A 19,438-nucleotide genomic window follows, 5' to 3' on the forward strand; every position below is an offset into this window, starting at 1 on the left:
AGCTGGGCCCTCACCATCATCCCTCTCCTCAAGTTTCCCTGCTTTGCAGCATGAACTCTGTACTCCTGTGAAACAAAGCCTTCCTCTGTGGTGGAGAGGGAGGCCTTGTATAATTAATGTCTAATTAATGCTGCTGGGGAATCGGAGCACTGCAGTGCTGCAGTGCCCGGGACTCAGCCAGGCTCCAGTGCAGCATTCCCTGCAGCCATTCTCTGCTGGGCAGCAGTGAGGAGCAAGCACTGCCAGCCAGGGCACTTCAAACTCTTATTTCAAAGCACAAAACCTCACAGCATGTGAAAAGGCAGAAAGCTGAATGGACTAGGGAGGTGCATTAAGGAGCTGCTCCTTCCTCCTCCCCCTGGCCTGGTTACTGGGATGATGAGCTGGGGAAGGTGGATGGCACCAGCCTAAAGCAAAAATAAACACCAAAGTGAAATAGAAAATGAAAGCAAGCTCGTTCTTTGAAGCATACCGAGACTCTGAACCTGGGAAGGTCTCTGAATGGATATTTTGAGCAACATTTCATTCTTACATTACAATGTTACATTCTTACATTAATAGGTATGGTTCTCAGTCTCGGTGGTGGAGCTGTTAGTGTGGCCTGTGGCCACCTGACAGCCATCTTTCCAATGATTTTCTGTCACAGGGGTCAGGGACTGAGTGGAAACACATGATGAATGCCTTTTTGGGTGACATTTGCTATGGAAGTTGAGAAGAAAATGTTTCACAGGGACACTTTTTCTTCTGGAGTTGTGAGGTGCTCACAGAAGGTGGGTCCCCATGTGGCACCCCAGGGCAGGTGCTGGGTGGCAAAGCCCCAGATGCTAGAAATGGGTTTGTTTATTCTAATTTTCTATTCTTCCAGAGGAAATTCTTGCATGGCTTCTGGGGACATCCTGGCATGAGGAAGTGTTGGGTACCAAACTTTTACAGGCACTCTGACCCTCTCCAGGGAGTTCATCTGCATCTTACCTACTTAAAAGCCTTGCCACAGGATCTTGGGAACCCTGGCTTACTCCATCTGCATTTTCTCCACAGAGCAGAAAAGGGAATGATAGGTTCCTCCATTTTCCACTCCCTGTTCATTTCCTTGCCCTCTCTTACGCCATTCAGCACAGATCATCATCCCTGCCCCTGTCATTTCATCTGAAACAGCTTCCTTTTCCTATGTGTCCCTATTTTTTTGTGCCTAAGAGCAGCTGCTCCACTGGGCAGACAGAAACCATGCTGCAGCTTCTTTGGTGGTGAGACAGGATTCCTTAAAAACCCAAATGCTTCCATAGCCTCTTTCTTCACATAAGGCTGTAAACTGGGTCTCTTCCAACAATTGGGAGCATAGGAGGGATTAGCCAGGAGGTGCCATTATTAATGTAAGTGATTGTAATTGTAAGCCAGGGCATTAACAGAGATGTTTATGCTTGATCCAGCAATGATTGCTCTCCTTCTTCAATTTTTATCCTTTTCCTGTTCCTGTGAGCAAGTGGAAAGGTGTTTCCAGAGCTTGGTCTTCTGCTTTTCCTTCCCTTGTGTGTTCACCCTGCAGTATTTAGAGAACATAAGCACTATTTAGAAGCCACCAGGGGATAAAATGCTTCATCAAATGTGTGATCATTCCCTGACAGAATGAGGAGTTATTAGGAAGTGTCCCCTGAGAAACTGAAAAAACTAAGGAGAGTGCCAGAGGCTGGGCCAGCAAGGGTTCCAGTGTCTCCAGGGGCTTGTCTTCTTCCTAAGGACATTGATTGCTCCAGTGCAAACTGAATTTCTCTCTGCTGTGAGGATGGTGAGGCCCTGGCACAGGTTGTCCAGAGAAGCTCTGGATGTTCTATCCCTGAAGTGTTCAAGACAGTCTGGATGGGCATGGAGTAACCTGGTCTAGTGGAAGGTGTACCTTCCCATGGCAGGGGGGTGGAACTAGATGATCTTGAATGTCCCTTCCAACCCAAACTATTCTAGGATTCCATGATCTCCCAGAGGGAATGCCAGCATCTACTTGGGGCTGATCACCTCCAGCACTGGGGGTGATGATACGAGGTTCCACCTACAAGTGGCTGCTCTGCCATCCAATTAATTTTAATGTAAAATCCCCCAAACTTTAAAGGCAACCCTGGCCAGGCATAAGAAAATTGATAAGAAATGGGACACAAAGTTTAAAGCAGGAGCATAGCCACACCCTCAGGAAACTGAGCCGGAGCTCATGTGATTGCCCTCTGGCAAAAGGACATCCAAAATTATTAATTACTTTGTGTACTTTGCCAAGAGTTTCTAAATATGTTGCTTCAAATGGCACCTAGAGAAGTGTGATCTAGGCAGTACACAAAATGAGCTGTTACAAGTAAGCAGCCCATTAACAGGAATGCTGGCACTTCTCTTTGAATAAAACGTCCTCCTTGGATTTAACATTGGTTGTTAAATTGTTGTTTGCAAACTGAATGGTGGTTGGTTTATAATCCTGATGCAGTCACAGCCAAGCACAGGTGCACTGAGAGCAGGGAGGAGCTGGAATTCCCACCGAGGGCAATGCCAGGAATCCAGGAATTAAATGTGCCCCCAGCCTGAAAACAGCAGCTTGAGAAGCTCAGCCAGGGAAGCCTCCTGCACTAACAGAAGGAAATATCAAACTTTTTCTTAAAAATTGCTTCAATTCTTTGTATGGCAGAATGGAATTTGCTGGGGTGGGGGTAGGCAGAGGTGTAGCCAACTGCTGGACTTGCTGCCCAGCTGAAATGCATTTCCCTTCTGAGGCTGTTCCTAGAGCTGATTTTAAAGCTCTTTAGGAGCTCCTGGAAGCAATTCCCCAACAAAGCAAATCGTTTCAGCTAATTAAGAATCTCATGAGAAAGCCCCAGGTAATACTTTGCAACTTAAACAACTTTCTGGGGTGTTTGGAAGAGAAACAATTGGAAAGGTGCAGCTGCTGTAGTTACATTTTGTGTATGGGACAGCAGAGTGGAGGCACAGGGATGTGGGGGACACAGCTGTGATTATTGCTTTGCTTTATGCTGCTGGTCACAGTGGACGTAGAACCAGGTGAAGAGGACAGGAGGAAGCTGGGATGTCACAGCTCTTGTCCCATGAGGATGGTGTCTCTGGGCATCCTGGCAGCCGTGCTGTGGGTTCAGCCTCTGGGCACAGGGGGCTGTGCTGGCAGGTGGCACAGGGCAGGTGTGAGTAAACCATGTTCCCCAGCATACCCTGCAGTCCAGGCTCAGCTCTGGACTGGTCCCTGTGTGCTGCTGCTGTGGTCCCCAGCTCTGCAGAGGCTCAGAGAGGTACAAAACCCAGGATGCTCTGCAGAGCATCTCCTGTGTTTCAGGCGGGGAAGATCTAGCCCTGAGAGCTGTTCAGGCTCAGCCACTCAAAAATCCATGGTGATACAGGGGAAGGGAATGGTCCCAGCTTCCCCCAGCCCCGTGAGCAGGAGCCAGTGGAGCCCAAGCACCCTCTTGCCAGGGCTGGAAGGCTCTGCAAGGGCTCTGCCTCCTTTGCTGAGGATTATTTCAATTCTGTTTCTGCCTCACTGAGGCTGTGCTGAGCCAGTGCCAGCTGTCCCTGTGTGTGCCAAGCAGTATTTGGGAACCAGGACAGGCTTTCCCCTGTCTCTCCGCTCCATGGCTATAGGTCCCCCACCAGCAAAGCCTTGAGCTGCCTCTAAGCTCATTCTGGCTACAACCATGAAAATGCACCAGACCCCCTCAGCAGAGCATGGGGCTTTATTTCCAAAGTGTTCTCTTCACTGCTGCTTTGCCTCCTCATCTTCCCACTGCCATCTGCTCTGCCTGCTAAAATAAGGCAGCGTGCTGCGGGTGAGCGGTGCTGTGCTCAGGGAGCCTCTGCTCTGCCCAGGCTGCTCAGCACAGGGACCCTCTGCTGGCCATGCCGTGGCCTCTGGGAATGGAAAAAGAGGGTTTATCTGCCCCCCTCCCCACCCTAGTTTCAGGTTTATCTCTCCAAGCTGATGGAAAGAGTGGCAAGGTATCGGGGTGATGCCTTGCAAGGGATTTGGCTTCTTGTCCTGGAGATGCTCATCTCCCACCTGGGGCAGATGGTGACTTGCTGAGACTGGATGACCAAATTTTGGATAGTTTAAGTGAAATAACCCTACATTAGGAGAACTTAAGTCTCTAGAGAACGGTCCAAGTCCTTCATGCTGCTTTCGTCTCTTGATGCCCTCTCCCATGATTTCCTTGTGAAGGAGTTACTGTAAGGAAATAGATATAGGACCACCTCCACCTCCCTTTTCCCTGGAATTATGAAAAGACTAAAGGCAGATTTTCTGGGGGCCTCTTTGCACCAAAAATGTGAATACCAAGGACAGGGTGGGAATCACTCTGTGTCCTAACACACAGCAGAGCACAATCCTTCATCTGCTTTGTGTTTCTCACAACACAAAACCCAGAATAAAGGTGAGGTTGGGAGGTGGGGAGAAGATGTTATTCACAGTTAGCCCAGGCACCTCATTGCCATGGGATACTGGAAGAGAGAGTACAACAAAACACTGGAACAGAAAGGGAGGGTTTTGGGGAATTGGAGACACCTTTCGGAGCTATAAGAGGGATTTTTAAATTTCAGATATCTGTTTTGGGATTTTCAGATGGGATCTCTGAATGCTTTGTATTGTCCCATGCCACAGCTAGCAGCCTTTGGGCTTTATTTGTGTCGTGACTGGGAGATAAGTAGGTAAGTAGTAGTCTCTGAGCTCCAACACAAAGGGCTGTTTTAGGGCGTGGTTTTTTTTTTTTTTTTTTGTTAGGATATTTTAATTATTTGGAGCTCAAAGAGCACCTGGTTCCCAGGCCTGTTGAAGCAATAAGCATTGATTTCAGAGGGGTTTGTTTGACTCAAAATATTCTCAAAGAAGAAGAAAAGCCCTACCGGTATTTGGTTTGGGAATAACCCCATGATTGTGGGTATGAGGACAGACTGGCAGCGTGGCTCCGCAGCTGTGGGCTCTGTCCAAGGTCCAGGCGGTGGGGCTGATCCCCGGGATGTGCGTGGCCCGGATGAAGGAGCTGCGGCAGCAGATCCCGCTGGCTGCTGGGAACAAACTCCCCCACTCGGGTCTGCGAAGGAGCTGTGAAATTCCCTTCTTTACATAATTCCCTGGTTTACTCAGAGCTGTTAAGTATGACCAACAGTCATCTGTTTGCCGAGAGCAAATAGGACTTGAGGAGAAGAGGAGCAAACTAGAGGCAGGCAGAAGTATTTTTAACAAATCTGGGTTTTTCTTCAGGCTGGAAGTGAGGGGAGTGTTGCCAGCCTTTAGAGGAGCAGGTTTCTGCAGTGGCCCCAAACTACTCTTAAAGTGGAGCTTCTTTAATTACTTGAAGGGTTTAAGTGAGGTGGTTCCTCTTGTGGCTTCAGGAGCCACAAAGTCCCACAGGCATATGTCTGTCTGCAGAAAGGGCAGCTTGGGAAGGAAATGCCTTCACAGATCATATTAAATTGAATAAATATGTGATGCATATGATTTTCTAAATTTTTTTTAAAGCAACCATTTTATGTGAACTTCATAATTTCATTTCCTTTTGGCTTCTCAGCTTCATTCTTGCTGCACTTACTCTTGAGATGGAGAATTGCAGCTCTTCCACCCCAGCAGCTGTAGCCAGTTCCTAGCTCCTGGCTCCAGAGAGACTGGGTGCTGCTGGTGGGAACATCCATCCAGGTCAGGGTCACCATCAAGTCACCACATGCCAACTGGGGGGCTATCAGTTATTCCTAACAGAAGTTTAATTTAAAATAAGGTGGTTTTCGAAAGAATCTTAAGTTTAAAAGAAGTTCCAAAGATGATGAAAATTGAATTGGCTGCACCAAGACACATTATCCCTCTGCAGGCAGCTCATGATTCCTGACTCCATCAAAGTGCCCAAAATGTGGGCTGGAAGGAGTCAGGAAACACTCAAGATGAGGCCAGATGGTGAGGAGGGGGGATGTTCCTGGGGAGGATGGTTGGGAACTGTACCCCAAGCAGGTGGGAGATGCTGGCTCTGCCACTCCAGCTTTGCCATGGGCAACAGGTGAGGGTGTGAAAGGCATGAGTGTGGAAAGATGCTGCTGTGTATAATTTGGGAAGTAAAATGGCTCATCCATCTCCATTGTAACAACTCATGTTTCTAGAACGTTTCCCAGCCTTTTAGTGTAATAGTTTATTGACCTGCACAGCAGCATGAAAGATTATGGGAGTTAATTTTTCAAGCTTATCACTTGATTTATCCCATAAAGGTAGTTCATTTAATTAAAATATTTCTGCTGCTGGAATTAGGGCTCACAGCCTTGAAGCCCGGAGCGGAGTGCGTGGGCTTTTTTTGAAGCAGCAGTCATTTAATGTGGTCAAGCAGCACTGCCCACAGAAACCAAAACATCCAGTCCTCTAGGCACACATGTATTTCAGGGCAAAAATCATGGATGCAGATCTCCTCCAGTGATGCATTTGCTCCCCATGGAAGGACCATGGGAAAAGGAGTTTGGTGGCTTTTAGCAGTACAGCCCTGAGTACCCTCAGCCACCTCCATGTGGAGTTTCAGTCTCTGCCAACATAGGGTTGTCTCTTGGGATAATATTTTAAAAAAATAACTATTTTTAAAGCTTGGAAAGCTTTATGTGCAGGTACTGCAGGATGCTGGTTTGTGACATCCTCAGCTTCCAAGCCATACCACTGACGGCTCCCCAGCCTGCTTTGAGATGATCCCTTGTGGTCATGAAAAAGGTTCAAACTCATTTTGTTTCTGCTGGACTGCTTTGGGGTGAGGGGATGGGGAAGCAGCTCCTAGGGGGAGGAAGCTGAAGTTTCCCGAAATGCTGATTTTCTTCTGGTTTGGAAATGAGTGTCTGATAGACACTTGGGGCTCTCTGCAATTTAAAACAGAGCAATCAGACAGCTTGAATATGCTTTTATCAGATGCAGCAAATTGCTAGTTGTATGGCTGGATATTTTAGTCAACACTAGTGCCTATGAAAAAAGAAGGGTTTGGTTAAATAAGACTCCTCTGATAAACTTAGCTTTTCTTGGATTTTCTTCCATTCACTTGGAAAAACACATCGAGTAGTGTATTTGTTTTATGCAGAGTTGGTCAGGTTTCCCTTAGCAAGCATTATTTTTGCTGCAGACTTGAAATCTTCTGCATGCAGGTTCAAATGGCTTCTGAGGAGTCACAGTTACTGTGTCAAACGTGTGTGAAATAGCCACCAAGAACACCTTGCACCTACACCACACCTGCTTCATCGGGAGGGGGGACCATGGTGATTGGATCTGGGCTCTGCTGGCCCTGCTTCACATCTCCTGGGCGTTATTGTGGGATTATTATCATGCAGCTGGTGTTCAGAGATGCTCCTGCTGCTGCCAACCTTGTTTGAGAAATACATCCTGATAATGGGCACTGTTAAAGATCAGGCTGGTTGGCAGGCTGATAAATCTCGTTAAGGAGTACCCGACCACAGAGTAAATTACAATGCATACCCAGATCGATTCAGACAAAAATGAACAATATATTACTTCGTTATCACTTGGGGAGAGCAGACTCCTGGCTCAGGGCTGGTGTTTGGCTGCTGGAAGGGGAGCTGTGCTGGATGGCACTGGAACTTGCTGAGAAGATGCAGTTTCTCGGTGGGTGCATCCCTGGCAGTGCTGGAGCAGGAACCCTCAGGGAGGGTGTGCTGGGAACAACTGCTCTGTGTGGGAGTGAGAAGGGACAGGGAGCTTGGACATGGTGGAGAGCAAGAGCTGCATTCCTCTCTTCTACATGGTTAGATGATGGTGATCCCAGTCTGGCCTGCAATGACTGTAAATGATCCAGACAGCTCTATAAAAGTCACATTGGAGCAAAATGAGAAAATTGGAGCTTGCTGTCCTTGGGACAGCCATAGCTAATCTGTGAAAACCAGACCAAACCCTCTGCTGCTCTAATACCGTTGCCTGGATTTTATTGTGAACAGAAAATCTTCTTAATACTTCATCCATTTGGATCCAGTCTCTTGGAACTGAGCTGGTAGTTAATTTAGCTCTTTCTCTGAGATGAAACAGAGAGGAATAGTAAGGCTCAGTGAAAAGTGAAAAGTGCTTTCAGCATCAGATTTGCTCTCTTGTTCCTCCTATTTTCCTTTTTCTTAAATACTCAGCACATGCTCACGTGTCACTTCCCATCATTGCACCTCCAGCTGTCCAGCCTGGACATGACTTTTCTCCCACTTCTCTGGAAAGATGCTCCATCTTGAGTCCATCCTAGGCCAGGGGCAGTTTTATCTCCACCTGCTCATTGCAGAAGGAAACATCAGGTCATGGTCAAGGTAGCAGAAGATGTGTGGTGATAGCCAATGGCCAAATAAAAACACGAGCACATCCAGACTGGAAATAACAACAGAGATAAATGAGTGTCAAAGCTGCTACCCACTGGTGGCAACTGTGGGAAATCAAGGGTGAGAGGTGAAATTTGGACCAAAGTGCTGAGAGGTGACCAGGTGTAGATGGGAGTGGCTGATATTAACAGAGAGAGTGGCCTGTTGGAGGAGGCTGAGGGTTGGCCTCCATGTCTCCTCACCATCCCCAGGGAAACCCACTCATGTTTATCTCCACCACCATTGCCCTGCTGGGAGGTGGCACCTCTGCTTCCTGTTCTCAAAGGCAGCTGGTTTCTTTCTGGATGTCTGTGTTAGGGCAGGAGCATGGCAGTGACACTGCTGCTCAGCAGGCCATTCCCAGGGCAATGGATGCTCACCCAAAGCCCTGGGAATTGGTCCCATGGCTTTTAGACATACCAAAAGCATCAAAGTGCTCTCCTCAATATCCTACTGATTTTTTTTTTTTTAATCTAATGAACTGGAAGGAAATATGTTGAGTGGGGAGAGATGTCTATATATATTCTGCAAAAGCACTGGTTTCCAAATTTTGGACAGCTGTGTACCCTTTTTTAGCAGCCCCTTCACACAGCCCACACAGCACCCAGGCTCTCGCCTTCAGTTCGTTTGGAAATACACTTCCTTGATTGCAAAATAGTTTAAATCCTTTGACTTAGAAACATTCTTGCCGTTCAGAAAGGATTTTTTTTTTCTTTCTTTTTTTTTTTTCAAGCTCCAAAAATACAGAAGGTGCTTCCTGCCACAGCAGCTGCCCTAATTTTAGAGGGGATGGAAGATGGGCAGGGATGAGCAGGGGGGAGCCTGGCTCGTGGCTGTGGCTGCACAGGGATGCAGGTGATGAGAAGTTTCCAGGGTGGGAGCTGCTGGCTGTGGGGGCTTCAGCTGGATGCCAGAGCCAGGTGTTTATTCTGGGGTCCCAGCCAAATGTCCCAAACATGTTGTCCAGCTGGCCCTTGGCATTTGGGTCAGTCAAGGTGAGCTGCTTTCCCAGTTCCATGAAATAAAATTCTTGGGGTCCAGCAGTGAAATAACAATATGAAAAAGTAGTCTGAGGTTGACTAACACCATAGCTCCTGACAACATGGAAAAGTTGCTGGCATTTTCCTCAGCTTCTGTCAAGCCAGATTTGGGAAGGACCCTAGCTGGGAGCTCTGGGACAGGCCAGGATACGGCAAAGCAGGATACCTATCCACAGGTCAGCACTCCAAAAAGTCCATCCATTTACTGCAGCTGGCAGCAGTGCAGGGGAAGGGTCTGGAGCACAAGTCCTTTGAGAAGCAGCTGAGGGAGCTGGGAGGGCTCAGCCTGGAGAAAAGGAAGCTCAGGGGGAAACTTCAACTCTCTACAACTACCTGAAAGGACATAAGCCAGGAGGGGGTTGGTCTTCCCATGTAACAGATTCTAGGATATGGAAACAGCCTCAAGTTGTGACAGGGGAGGTTTAGATTAGATATTAGGAAAAATGTCTTTGCAGAAAGTTTGTCAAGCACTGAAACAGGGTTCCCACAGAAAAGATAAAATGACCACCCTTGGAGGGATTTAGAAGACATGCAGATGTGGCACTTGGGTTAGTGGTGGCCTTGGCAGTGCTGGGGAGACAGTTGGACTCTATTTTACAGCTCATTTCCAACATAAGCAATTCTGTAATTCTATAATTCCGCCTCCACTTCTGCCGCAGGAGGTACTGCCCAGGATGGGATGCCCTGGCCCAAAGCCTTAGCCTTGGGGGTTTGCAGCTCACAAGGAGCTGCAGGTGGTCCAGGCTGCTCATGGTGGTGACAACCCCATCTGCAGCTCTCCCACAGCCGCAGAGGCTTGCGGCGCTTCCCCCTTGGCATGGCGGCGTTCACCGGGCCGGCCAGCGCTGCTGCAGCGCAATAAGCTGGACTTGGCAAGAGCACAGCTATTCCTCGAAGGCGAGCAGAGGGTAGCATTGCTATTACTCATCAGTCAAAGACTTTCAGCTGGAATAATCCTCGCTGGCTATGGGAGTACGGAGCGCAGGGTGGGAGGCCCCAAGGCCTGTTTTGCTGACCCTCAGGCTCTGCCGTGGAGGGCTGGTTCATCCCTGCTGCAGCCAGGAGCAGGGAGCATAATCCCTGGGATGAGACGTGCAAGGGGAAGGGAGAGACAAGGAACAGGGCTCCGATGGCCACTGTAGCACCTGGCTGTTACTTATCTGGCTGCCCATCTCTACTTGCCTTCTCCTCTCCATGGTGCCAGTAAAGGGGATGGGTTGTGGAGCTGACACTGGCTCCTGCTCCAGGTCCCCTCTGTGTAGATTTGGGAAGGGAGAACTGGTGCAATACACACTGTCTTCCCTGCAGCTGTCACAGGGCTAGGAGGTGCCTCTGCCCACGTCCTTCCCTCCCAACATGCTGACAGCAGCTCCAGCGCTAAGCCACTGTGTGCAGCTTCTTCCATCCTCTCTTTCTGTGTCTGTTTTCCACCTGAGAGAGGTCCCAGCACAGAGAAGGGATGAAGTGGAGCAGATGGGAGGCAGAAAACAAGCCCTGTGAGGCAGAGCTCATCCCGGCGATCTCATTACCCTGTGCTGCTTTTAATCACATTATTGCAGTGTGAAGGCCATCAATACATCACACACTTTTAAAATAGAGCTGGGGAGGGACCATCAGCTCCATCAGCCTGAGACAGGCCACAGGAACAGATAAGAATAGTCTGTTGCTGGAAAACACATCACTGGATGGCTTAGTCAAACACTGTAAATAGCAAGGGATTGAAATAACTGTGGTGGCTTTCAGGGGAGCTGATCTGCAAGCCCGGGGTTGCACTAAAAATTGCCCAGTTGATGGCAATGAAGTCAATTAGTGTGGAGCAGTTGGCAGCTGAGGAGACTCAGCTGCCGAAGGTGTGTGCAGTCCCCTCTGCCTTTCCCTGCAGATGGACTTGGGAGCCTGTGGCATTAGGCTGGCAGTGGCTTTACACTCTGGGTGAGGCAGCCAGGCAGGGGGAAGGATGTGTGGGGAGCTCCACTGCTTCCCCCAGCCTGGCAGGCATCCATGTTTGGCCTCGGGGCTCCAGAGACAACCTGCTCTACTGACCATTGTTTGGGAGTTCCTTTTACTGCTCCTTTTTTGTTTACAGATTTTATATATATATATATACACACATACATGCTAAGCTTCAGAAGCAGCATTGCATTTAGCAAGCACACATGCAGACAGTTCTGCATCTAGCTTGAGTGGGATTTTGAGGTAGTTTTAGAGCAAAAAAAGGCACAATCAAGGTAAAAATGTACTCCACACTCTGCCCTGTCTGTCCTGGAGGTGGCTGTCAATGGTGGTGTGGGACACACAACCCCACGCTCTCCCCTTTCTGCATGCTGCCCCCAGTTTCCCTTGGTCTCAGTTTCTTCCTGGCACTGGGGCACCTGAATTCCTCTAGTCTGTTCCCACCACAGATGCACATCCCACAAGCACCTCCTTTATGTGCTCCATCTCTTCACCTGATCTCTGGTGCTTCCATCATCACAGTGCACTTTTTTGTTTCCTTGCCCTCGTTTCAAATCCCATCACTGCCTCAGCCTCCTAGGAGAGATAAGGGCTGGGGTGGAGGTAAAACCAGGCCCGTGGTTGTCTGCTGATGGCACATGATTGTTCAAAGCACCCTTTGTGAACATGCCTTGGTCAGATTTTGTTTTACCTCCTCCCCTCTGTAATCAAGAATCCCAGAGATGAGCCTTTGGCACTGGTCGGCACACCCCCTTCCCCCCACTGTGTCCAAAACTGTGGCAGCTGAGTCAAAGGTGCTCAGAGAGGTGTGGAGAGGGGATCTGGTGGGGCTCTGGAGAGTTCAGCTGGGAGAATGGGCAGAACCCAAGGGGGAGTGAGCATCAGCCAGTGTTCGGGCACTGGCATCTGAAATGAGTGAGCACCAGGGTTGCCCAGGGAGGCTGCAGCCGAAAGAGCCGAGAGAGGGAAGGGCACAGGAGCATCAAGAACGTGGGGAACCTGCCAGACAGACCCCTGGCATTGCCTGAGGTGGGTCTGAAACAGCCCTGGCTGCCAGTGATCAAGCATGACTTAGTCGCTTTCCTTCAACACTGTGCTAAAAACCATGCACAGCACGGTCAGAGCTGCAGTGTTCTTAGCACAAGGATGCAGAGTGTTAGAGAACTGGGATCACACAGTGAGATGCCCCCATTTCTGCTGTGGGAGGGTGTGTGGAAGGTGTCTGGTTGTCAGGAGCCCTCCTAAAGGGCGCTTTCCTGATAGTGGGGCTGAGAAGAGGGCTTGGGAAGTGATTTTATGAGGTTCTTGTTAATTTGGATCTTGATTCAGATACCAGAAGTGTTTTCCATATTTTCCAGGCATCCATCTGTCACAGTGACGAGCCCTGCACAGTACTTGTCAGCAAATAAATGAAATATTCTGGTGAGATTCACTGCATTTAATGCTGGGAGATGAGATCTGGCTTGTGAGATACTTGTACCTCATTCTGCTTATCTTACTTTGTACAGATTTTTGTCCCAGTATTTTAATAGATACTGTTTTGATTGTGTAAAATAATGCTGTAGAGCTTAAGTAACTGGACAGAGTCCCAGGGGTCACATTGTGTGGGGATGAAGACCATGGCTGAGCATCTTCCAGGCATTGGAGAGATTGAGCCAAAGGGCACAGGGGCTGATGGGGATGGTGGGACTGGTAACCAGCACCTAACTGGGGAAGCTGGGAAGCTTCTGGTACCACTGGCTCCCGACAAACCTCTCAGACATCCAAGTCACTGAACAGAGGATTCATGTTTAACTGTGATGCTGAAGCTCTCTGGCTCCATCATTAAAAAAACCCAGCGGCGCTGGGGGAATTCAGCATTTAATTAACTTGCCAAGTGGTAATGTTGACCAGAATTATGCAGGAAGACTTCTATTCTTGTTAATTACAGTTTTGTTGTCTGCCATTAGTAAATTGAAACAATTGCAGGGTAAGACCTGGTGGAGGTTGGCCAGCAGGGCTGTGGCCACCTGCCAGCCAGCTCTGGAGCTCTGGGGAGGCCAGGCATACCCCAGTCCCTGCTGATCCCCACTACAGCCCTCACTGCTGACCCCCCTACCCCCCACCCTGCCCCCCGGAGGGAGCAGGGGCAGCCATGGGCACGGCACTTGCTGCCCCTTCAGCAGAGCCAGCAGGAATTGCAGCCAAATCCAGCATCCCCTGATGCCACTCGCATGGTGCACAGTTGAAACCTGGCATGGTCATTCCCACATAGATACACTGTCTTAAATGAAGCTGCCTTCCTCAGTCCCTCATGCCCTGCCCCCAGGGCTCTGTCCTGCCTCTTGTGACCCCAGCAGCTCTGATTGTCTCTCCAGAAACCCACTTTTCCTATGACTCTTCTGCAAATCCCAGTTTTTGGAGACAAGGAAAGCAGAGAGCCCAAGGAATCAGGGCAGTGACCCTCAAAGGCTGTAAGCTGATAACCAGCTGGGCTGGGCAGCCCCCAGTGGCCTCACCCCCCTGCCCCTGGCTGTGTTCCAGTGTGCCCTGCCGTGCCAGCACCTCTTCATTTCAGATGGCATCTCAGGCACACTTTGGTTTCATCCCTCTTCTTAATTATTGATGTTTTCCTCTGCCTGGAGCCCACTCTGCACCCCAGCAGTGTTGCCCATCTTCCCTGCGTGCCACAGGCTTCCTCAGCCCCAGCTCCCCATAACTGTGCTCCAGCATGGTTAAACCTCCCATGCCCACCCCACAGCGGTTCAAAGGCAGCAAACCTCACTGCCAAGCAAAGCCCAATCCTCATCCTGATCAGAGCCAACGCTTCCAGAACCTTTAGGTGTGGAGAGTCAGACTGAAGCTGCCATGCCTTTGCCATAAGCTCTTTACCCATTTTCCACCCCAACAAGGGGCACCCTGGCTTTCTGGGTTTGGACATGTAAAGCACTAAATACAGCCTAATTATTATTATCTTCGTGGGATCTGGTTAATCTCAATGGGGATTTACAAGCTGTTAGCAAAGCAGCCACTCCTCCAATGTTTGCATTTTTCTCAGGGGCAGCTTAATCCCCTTGGCCGTGTTCTCTGGGAAATGCTTGAGGCCAGGTTATGTGGAGGAGGAAGCTGCTTCAGAGCCAGTCCCTCTGAGAGGGAGCAGAGGTGCTGTGGGATAACCAAACACCGCGCTGATAACGCTGCAGGAGAGGGACGGATCATTTGTCACCGGCAGTGCGTGGGGCACTGGCACAAGGCTGGGAGGTGCCTCAACTTCAGCATCCTCACATTCTAAATCCCCCTGGGATTTAACCCTCAGACACATGACAGGTGTCAGTGCTGGGGTTGATGGGGCTGCAGAGGTCTCTCAAAGATGGAACAAAGAGCTCAGAATGGTTTACCGGAGGCATTCCTACTGGCACGGACAGCTTTGCTTGCCTCCACCTTCCCACAGCTGCCATGGGCAGGATTTCTCTCTCCCTCATGTGCATGGGGAAGATGGGCAGCTCACAGCTGCTGCTGCTGGAGTGTTCACTGCAGCCAGTGTGAGCTGTGATAGCAAACGCTGCACTGGCTGCAGCAGCACGGTCTGTGCTCACACACAGCTCCACGTAGCACTGACTGGCTGTGACAGGGATGGGGCTCTCCCACAGCTCAGGAAAATTCACTTATCCCTTCACTACTTTTCTGCCATAACCTCACAGTGATTTTCACAGGGGTTCAGATTGAAGCGCAGGGTGCAGGACTGCCATCAGGGTCTCTTCAGCATTTAGGACCCTGAAGGAAAAGCCAGTAAGAGAAAATGCAAACTCAGCATATGCCAGTGTCTCAATTCAAGTGTCTCTGGGGCTTGGCAGGCACCTCTCACACCTGGCAAAGCCCAAGGACCCTCTCTGCTTGCCCTTCCTTAGTTCCTGACTTCCAACTGTACCCAGGCCTTCTTGCCTGCTTTGAAAGACGAGGGGCATTTCAGAGTGGAGCTCCACAATCTTTTTGGCAGAGCTATTTTTAACAGAGATTGTTCCCTTATCCACTTCCCAGTGCGGTCCCATGAAGAGTCGAGCTGTCACATCTACGAGAGCAGGATGGCAGGGTGAGCTGCTCAAACTGGGGCAGCTGCCAAGAGCAATGGCTGCAGAGCCACAGCTGGGAGGAACCTCAGGGAGGAGCCTCAGACCAACCTGCAGAGACATCAGATCATAGAATCGTAGAATGATCTGCATTGGAAGGGACCTTCATCTCATTCCAACCCCTCTGCCATGGGTACAGTCACCTTCCACTAGACCAGGTTGCTCAAAGCCCCATCCAGCCTGATCATGAACACTTCCAGGGATGGGCATCCCCATGGAATAGATTAGTACTTTGCTTGTCTGGTTGCGGAGGAGCCCTGAGCCTTGTGCTGATGAGATCACACCAGCAGTGACATCTGCCTCTCCATGGGCTCCTTGAATGGGACCTGACTGGCACTCGGCATCTGCAGCACTGGTGGCCAGTGATGGCCTTCCTTGGTCTTTCTGGGCTTGAATTTTTCTCTGGAAGGGCAAAAGCAGTTGTGCCCATCACATATGCAGAGGTCCCCAGTCACCAAAGCCTAGCAGGTTGGGACATCATGAGGATATACAATGCCCCATTCAAGGAGGGTGTAAAGGATATGAGTGAGGCAGGCTGGGTAGTTCCAGGCAAGCTGATCCCTTGAAGCTCCTTCAGGACCATGGTGGGAGCTGGTGTGGTGGTGTGGCAGACAGGTATGGGCAGGAACTGAGCTGAGCTTTGCTCTAGCACATCCACCCCATCCCCTGTGCATTGTGCCCTGCCCTTTCTGCCTGCATCAAGAAGGGAGCTCTGGCAAAGAAAAATGGGATCCCTGAATGAAAAATGAAAGGTTGTGTATTTCCATGAGGCATGGTTTCAATTTGTGTCACACAATCACATTTCCTTCTGCAGTCTGGAATAATTACACAGCAGAGTGGGGCAAGCAGATCTGATTCAGAGGCACGGGAGTGAGTTCTGAAATAAAAGAAGACAAATGGAATCATTAAGATACAATAGGCTACACTTGCCCCTTAATTAGACTTTCTCTTTGATTAAGCAGTAATTAAATATTACCGTGCTGAAAGGGATTTTTTTAATGGCCCTCCAAAGCCCTAATGTATTTTGAAGATGTTTGTGTGAAGAGCAGGGGCTGCTGCAGGGTTCTGGGTGTGGGAGGATGTTTTACACCTGCCCCTTTCCAGCAGGAGCAGCCCTCCTGCCCCTCTGCTCCCTGGAGAGGGGGGTCTAGATGGCTGCTCCTGGGCTGGATTGCTGCAGGAGTGAAGATGTGTCTGTGGGAAAGCCCTGCTGCTCCTGGCCACCACCAGCTGCAAGGCATCTCCATCATCTTATCAGAACCTGGAGATCCCTGGGATGCAGATGTCAAGGCTATCACAGTTCTGCTGTCCCATAGATATGGGATTTGGAGATTAGAATCATTAAATTGTTCAGGTTGGGAAAGACCCTTAGAATCATGGAGTCCAACTGTTATCCTAGCACTGCCAAGGCCACCAATATACTCTGTCCCTAAGCATCACATCTACACATCTTTTAAATCCCTTCAGGGATGGTGACTCTACTGTTTCCCCGAGCAGCCCATTCCAGTGCTTGACAATCCTTTCAATGAAGAAATTTTCCTAATATTCAATCTAAACATCCCCTAGTGCAACCTGAGGCTGTTTCCTCAATGTCATTTTGATGAACCTCATCTTCTCCAAGCAGACCATGGCCTCTGGGGCCCCAGGGCACACAGCCCTGGCCCCAGGCTGGTCCAGTTGAAGACCAAGACCACCTCTGGGACATCATGACAGTTCCTCAGGGCCAGCCACCCTTTGAGGTTAGCCACCCTGAGCTTTGGGAGCCATGGATCAGCAAATGGGAAGTCTGGGAAAAGAACCTGGAGCATATTGTGCTGTTAGCAGCAAAACTGAAAAAGATTTAAGATGTTGAAACATCTAAAGGGAAGGAGATGTCAGGCCCCTATTCCTGGACATCCCTGTGTGGGTAAAAATAGCCCTTGGGCAACCCGGGGGAGGAAAGCTTCTGATCTCTTAATGCAGAGCCCCTGCCTTAGCCCTGTGGGCTCTCTGCCACTCACAGCCCTGCTTGCCTCTGCTTTTTCCAGCCATAAAACGACAGCTCTTGCTGAGAATTTCACTAGACAAGATTGTCTTGTTCTTTTCCTGCACAGCGTGTACTTTGTTTAATATCTTTGGGAAATTCTGGCATACTTGTGTACCTAGTATTTTTGTTAACTTAGAAAAAAAAAGAGCCATAAGTGTTATGATTATGATATTAAACCTTTATTGTATCAAAGAAAACAAATCAGTGTGAGAGAGGAGCTGTATTGAGCTGAGAAGTGTTAAGCTACGGTAGTAATCTGCCTTTGATTGTTTGATTTCACTTAAAACTGAAATACCACAGGCTGAAGAATGGAAAAGCAGGTGATGCTGAGGGATTTTGGGCGAGAATGTGCAATCCCTGTGCTGCAGCCATGGTACCTCTGGCTGGACATCTCTGGGTTCTGGACAAGGGTAGGGATGTGTTGAAGCTGGATGTGGATGGTTTGCAGGGTATGGCTATGACACTGCATGCCCCTCCACAGCTGGTTATTTGCTTTGGGTGGGCTGAATCCTTTGCACCATTGCCAGGTGTCCCACCAGCAGAGCTCCTCCGCGAGATCCCCGCTGCGGTGAAGCTCCCAGAATTTCAACAGGACTTTTCCTTCCATTCTTTTGCAGAAGAACGAATGGCTGTGCTTGAACTGCCAAACTCAGCGGCTGCTGGAAGGCAGCCTCGGCGACCCTGCCCCAATGCCGCTGCCTACCGCAAAGCCGCCACCCGCCGGCTCCCCGCGGCACCAGCCGCCCGCCGCCGGCCAGCAGAGAGCCCCGACACCGGCACCCGTGCCCGCCGAGCCAGCGCCCCCCGAGCAGCAGCCCTCGCCCGCCAGGAGCCTCCGGGCTGCTGAGCAGAGCAGGACCCCGAGCCCTGCCCCGGCGGAGAAGAAGCCCCCACCGCCAGCAGAAAAGAAGCCCCCGCTGCCGGCAGAGGAAAAGCCCCTGCCCAAAGCTGCCCCGGAGCCTTCCAGAGCTCCTGAGAGCGTCGCTCCAAAGGGGAAGAGCATGACCCCCAAACCAGAGGTGGAGAGAAAGGAGAGCCAGGCACTCCCCGAGGCGCCACGGGCAAAGGAGCAGGAGGTGAGCTCTCAGGGTGCATCCAGCTCCCAGCCTCCCTGGGCACCACAGCCTGCCCCGGGCTGGCGTGGTACTGAGCTGTGCCTCTGTCAGTAGTTGTGCCCACAAATGGGGAAGGACCTTCACATGCTCCATGGCAGCATGCTGATATTTCCTTCTTTTTATTAGGATTACATCAATTCAGGCAAAATGTGATCGTTCAGGTCATGTCTGGCCTCTGGATTTCTCTTAAAATAATATAAGGGTACTTGGGATTTGTTGTCAAATGGAAAACTCAGCATTCCATGTTGCAGCAGTGGGTGTTTTTCTGTTCTTTATCCCACCTTTTCTAAAATTCAAAACAATTTGGGGAAACATTTGGCTGCCTTGGGATGGTGTTTCCCCACAAGCAACCATCCCAGCAGCAGCCAGCAGAGCCCCCCATGGGGAGGGGACATCACAGAAGGTCCCCACCAGCTGGGAGGGAATGGCTGCCCCCCTCGCTGCTGCGCAGCCCCAGGGAGAAGGCTCCTTGGGTCCCCAAAATCAAGTGGTCTGTGGTGCCTCTGTGCTGGCAGGGTGGCAGGTCCTGCCAGAAGCACCGGGGCTGGGTGTGATGGCATAGTCCCCGTGGCTCAGAGACTTGTCCCTCACACTGCCTAATTGTCAAACCAATTAAAGGGGGCTGTTTATTTCTGCTGGCATCTAGCAAGGATCCTGGGGCCGGCCCTGCTTCTGAAGGGTGCCTTGGGGCCTGCAGGCCCAGTTTCTCAAACATATTTATTAGTCCCCCAACATATTTATGCCCAGGGCCATTTGCTGTACCATCCCCTGCTTGCAGCACACCCTCTAACCTGCCTTTATTAGCTCAGACAAGTTACTGATGTGCCACTGAATTGGGGGACACAGGGTGACCCCCAGCCTTTGCTC

The 19,438-nt window shown here is 50.1% G+C and overlaps 1 protein-coding gene across 5 annotated transcripts in view; it reads left to right on the forward strand.

Moving 5' to 3' along the window:
- BSN (bassoon presynaptic cytomatrix protein) overlaps positions 1–19,438 on the forward strand; it is an 88,835-nt gene that overhangs the window by 54,932 nt on the left and 14,465 nt on the right. For all 5 annotated transcript variants that reach the window (XM_021529212.4, XM_085590135.1, XM_085590136.1 and 2 more), the window contains exon 4: positions 18,074–18,532. In XM_021529212.4, the coding sequence (XP_021384887.4) occupies positions 18,074–18,532 (459 nt within the window). The remainder of the gene's footprint in view (positions 1–18,073; positions 18,533–19,438) is intronic.

This window comes from Lonchura striata, chromosome 12, assembly GCF_050655825.1.
Source record: "Lonchura striata isolate lonStrDom1 chromosome 12, ASM5065582v1, whole genome shotgun sequence".
NCBI lineage: Eukaryota > Metazoa > Chordata > Aves > Passeriformes > Estrildidae > Lonchura > Lonchura striata.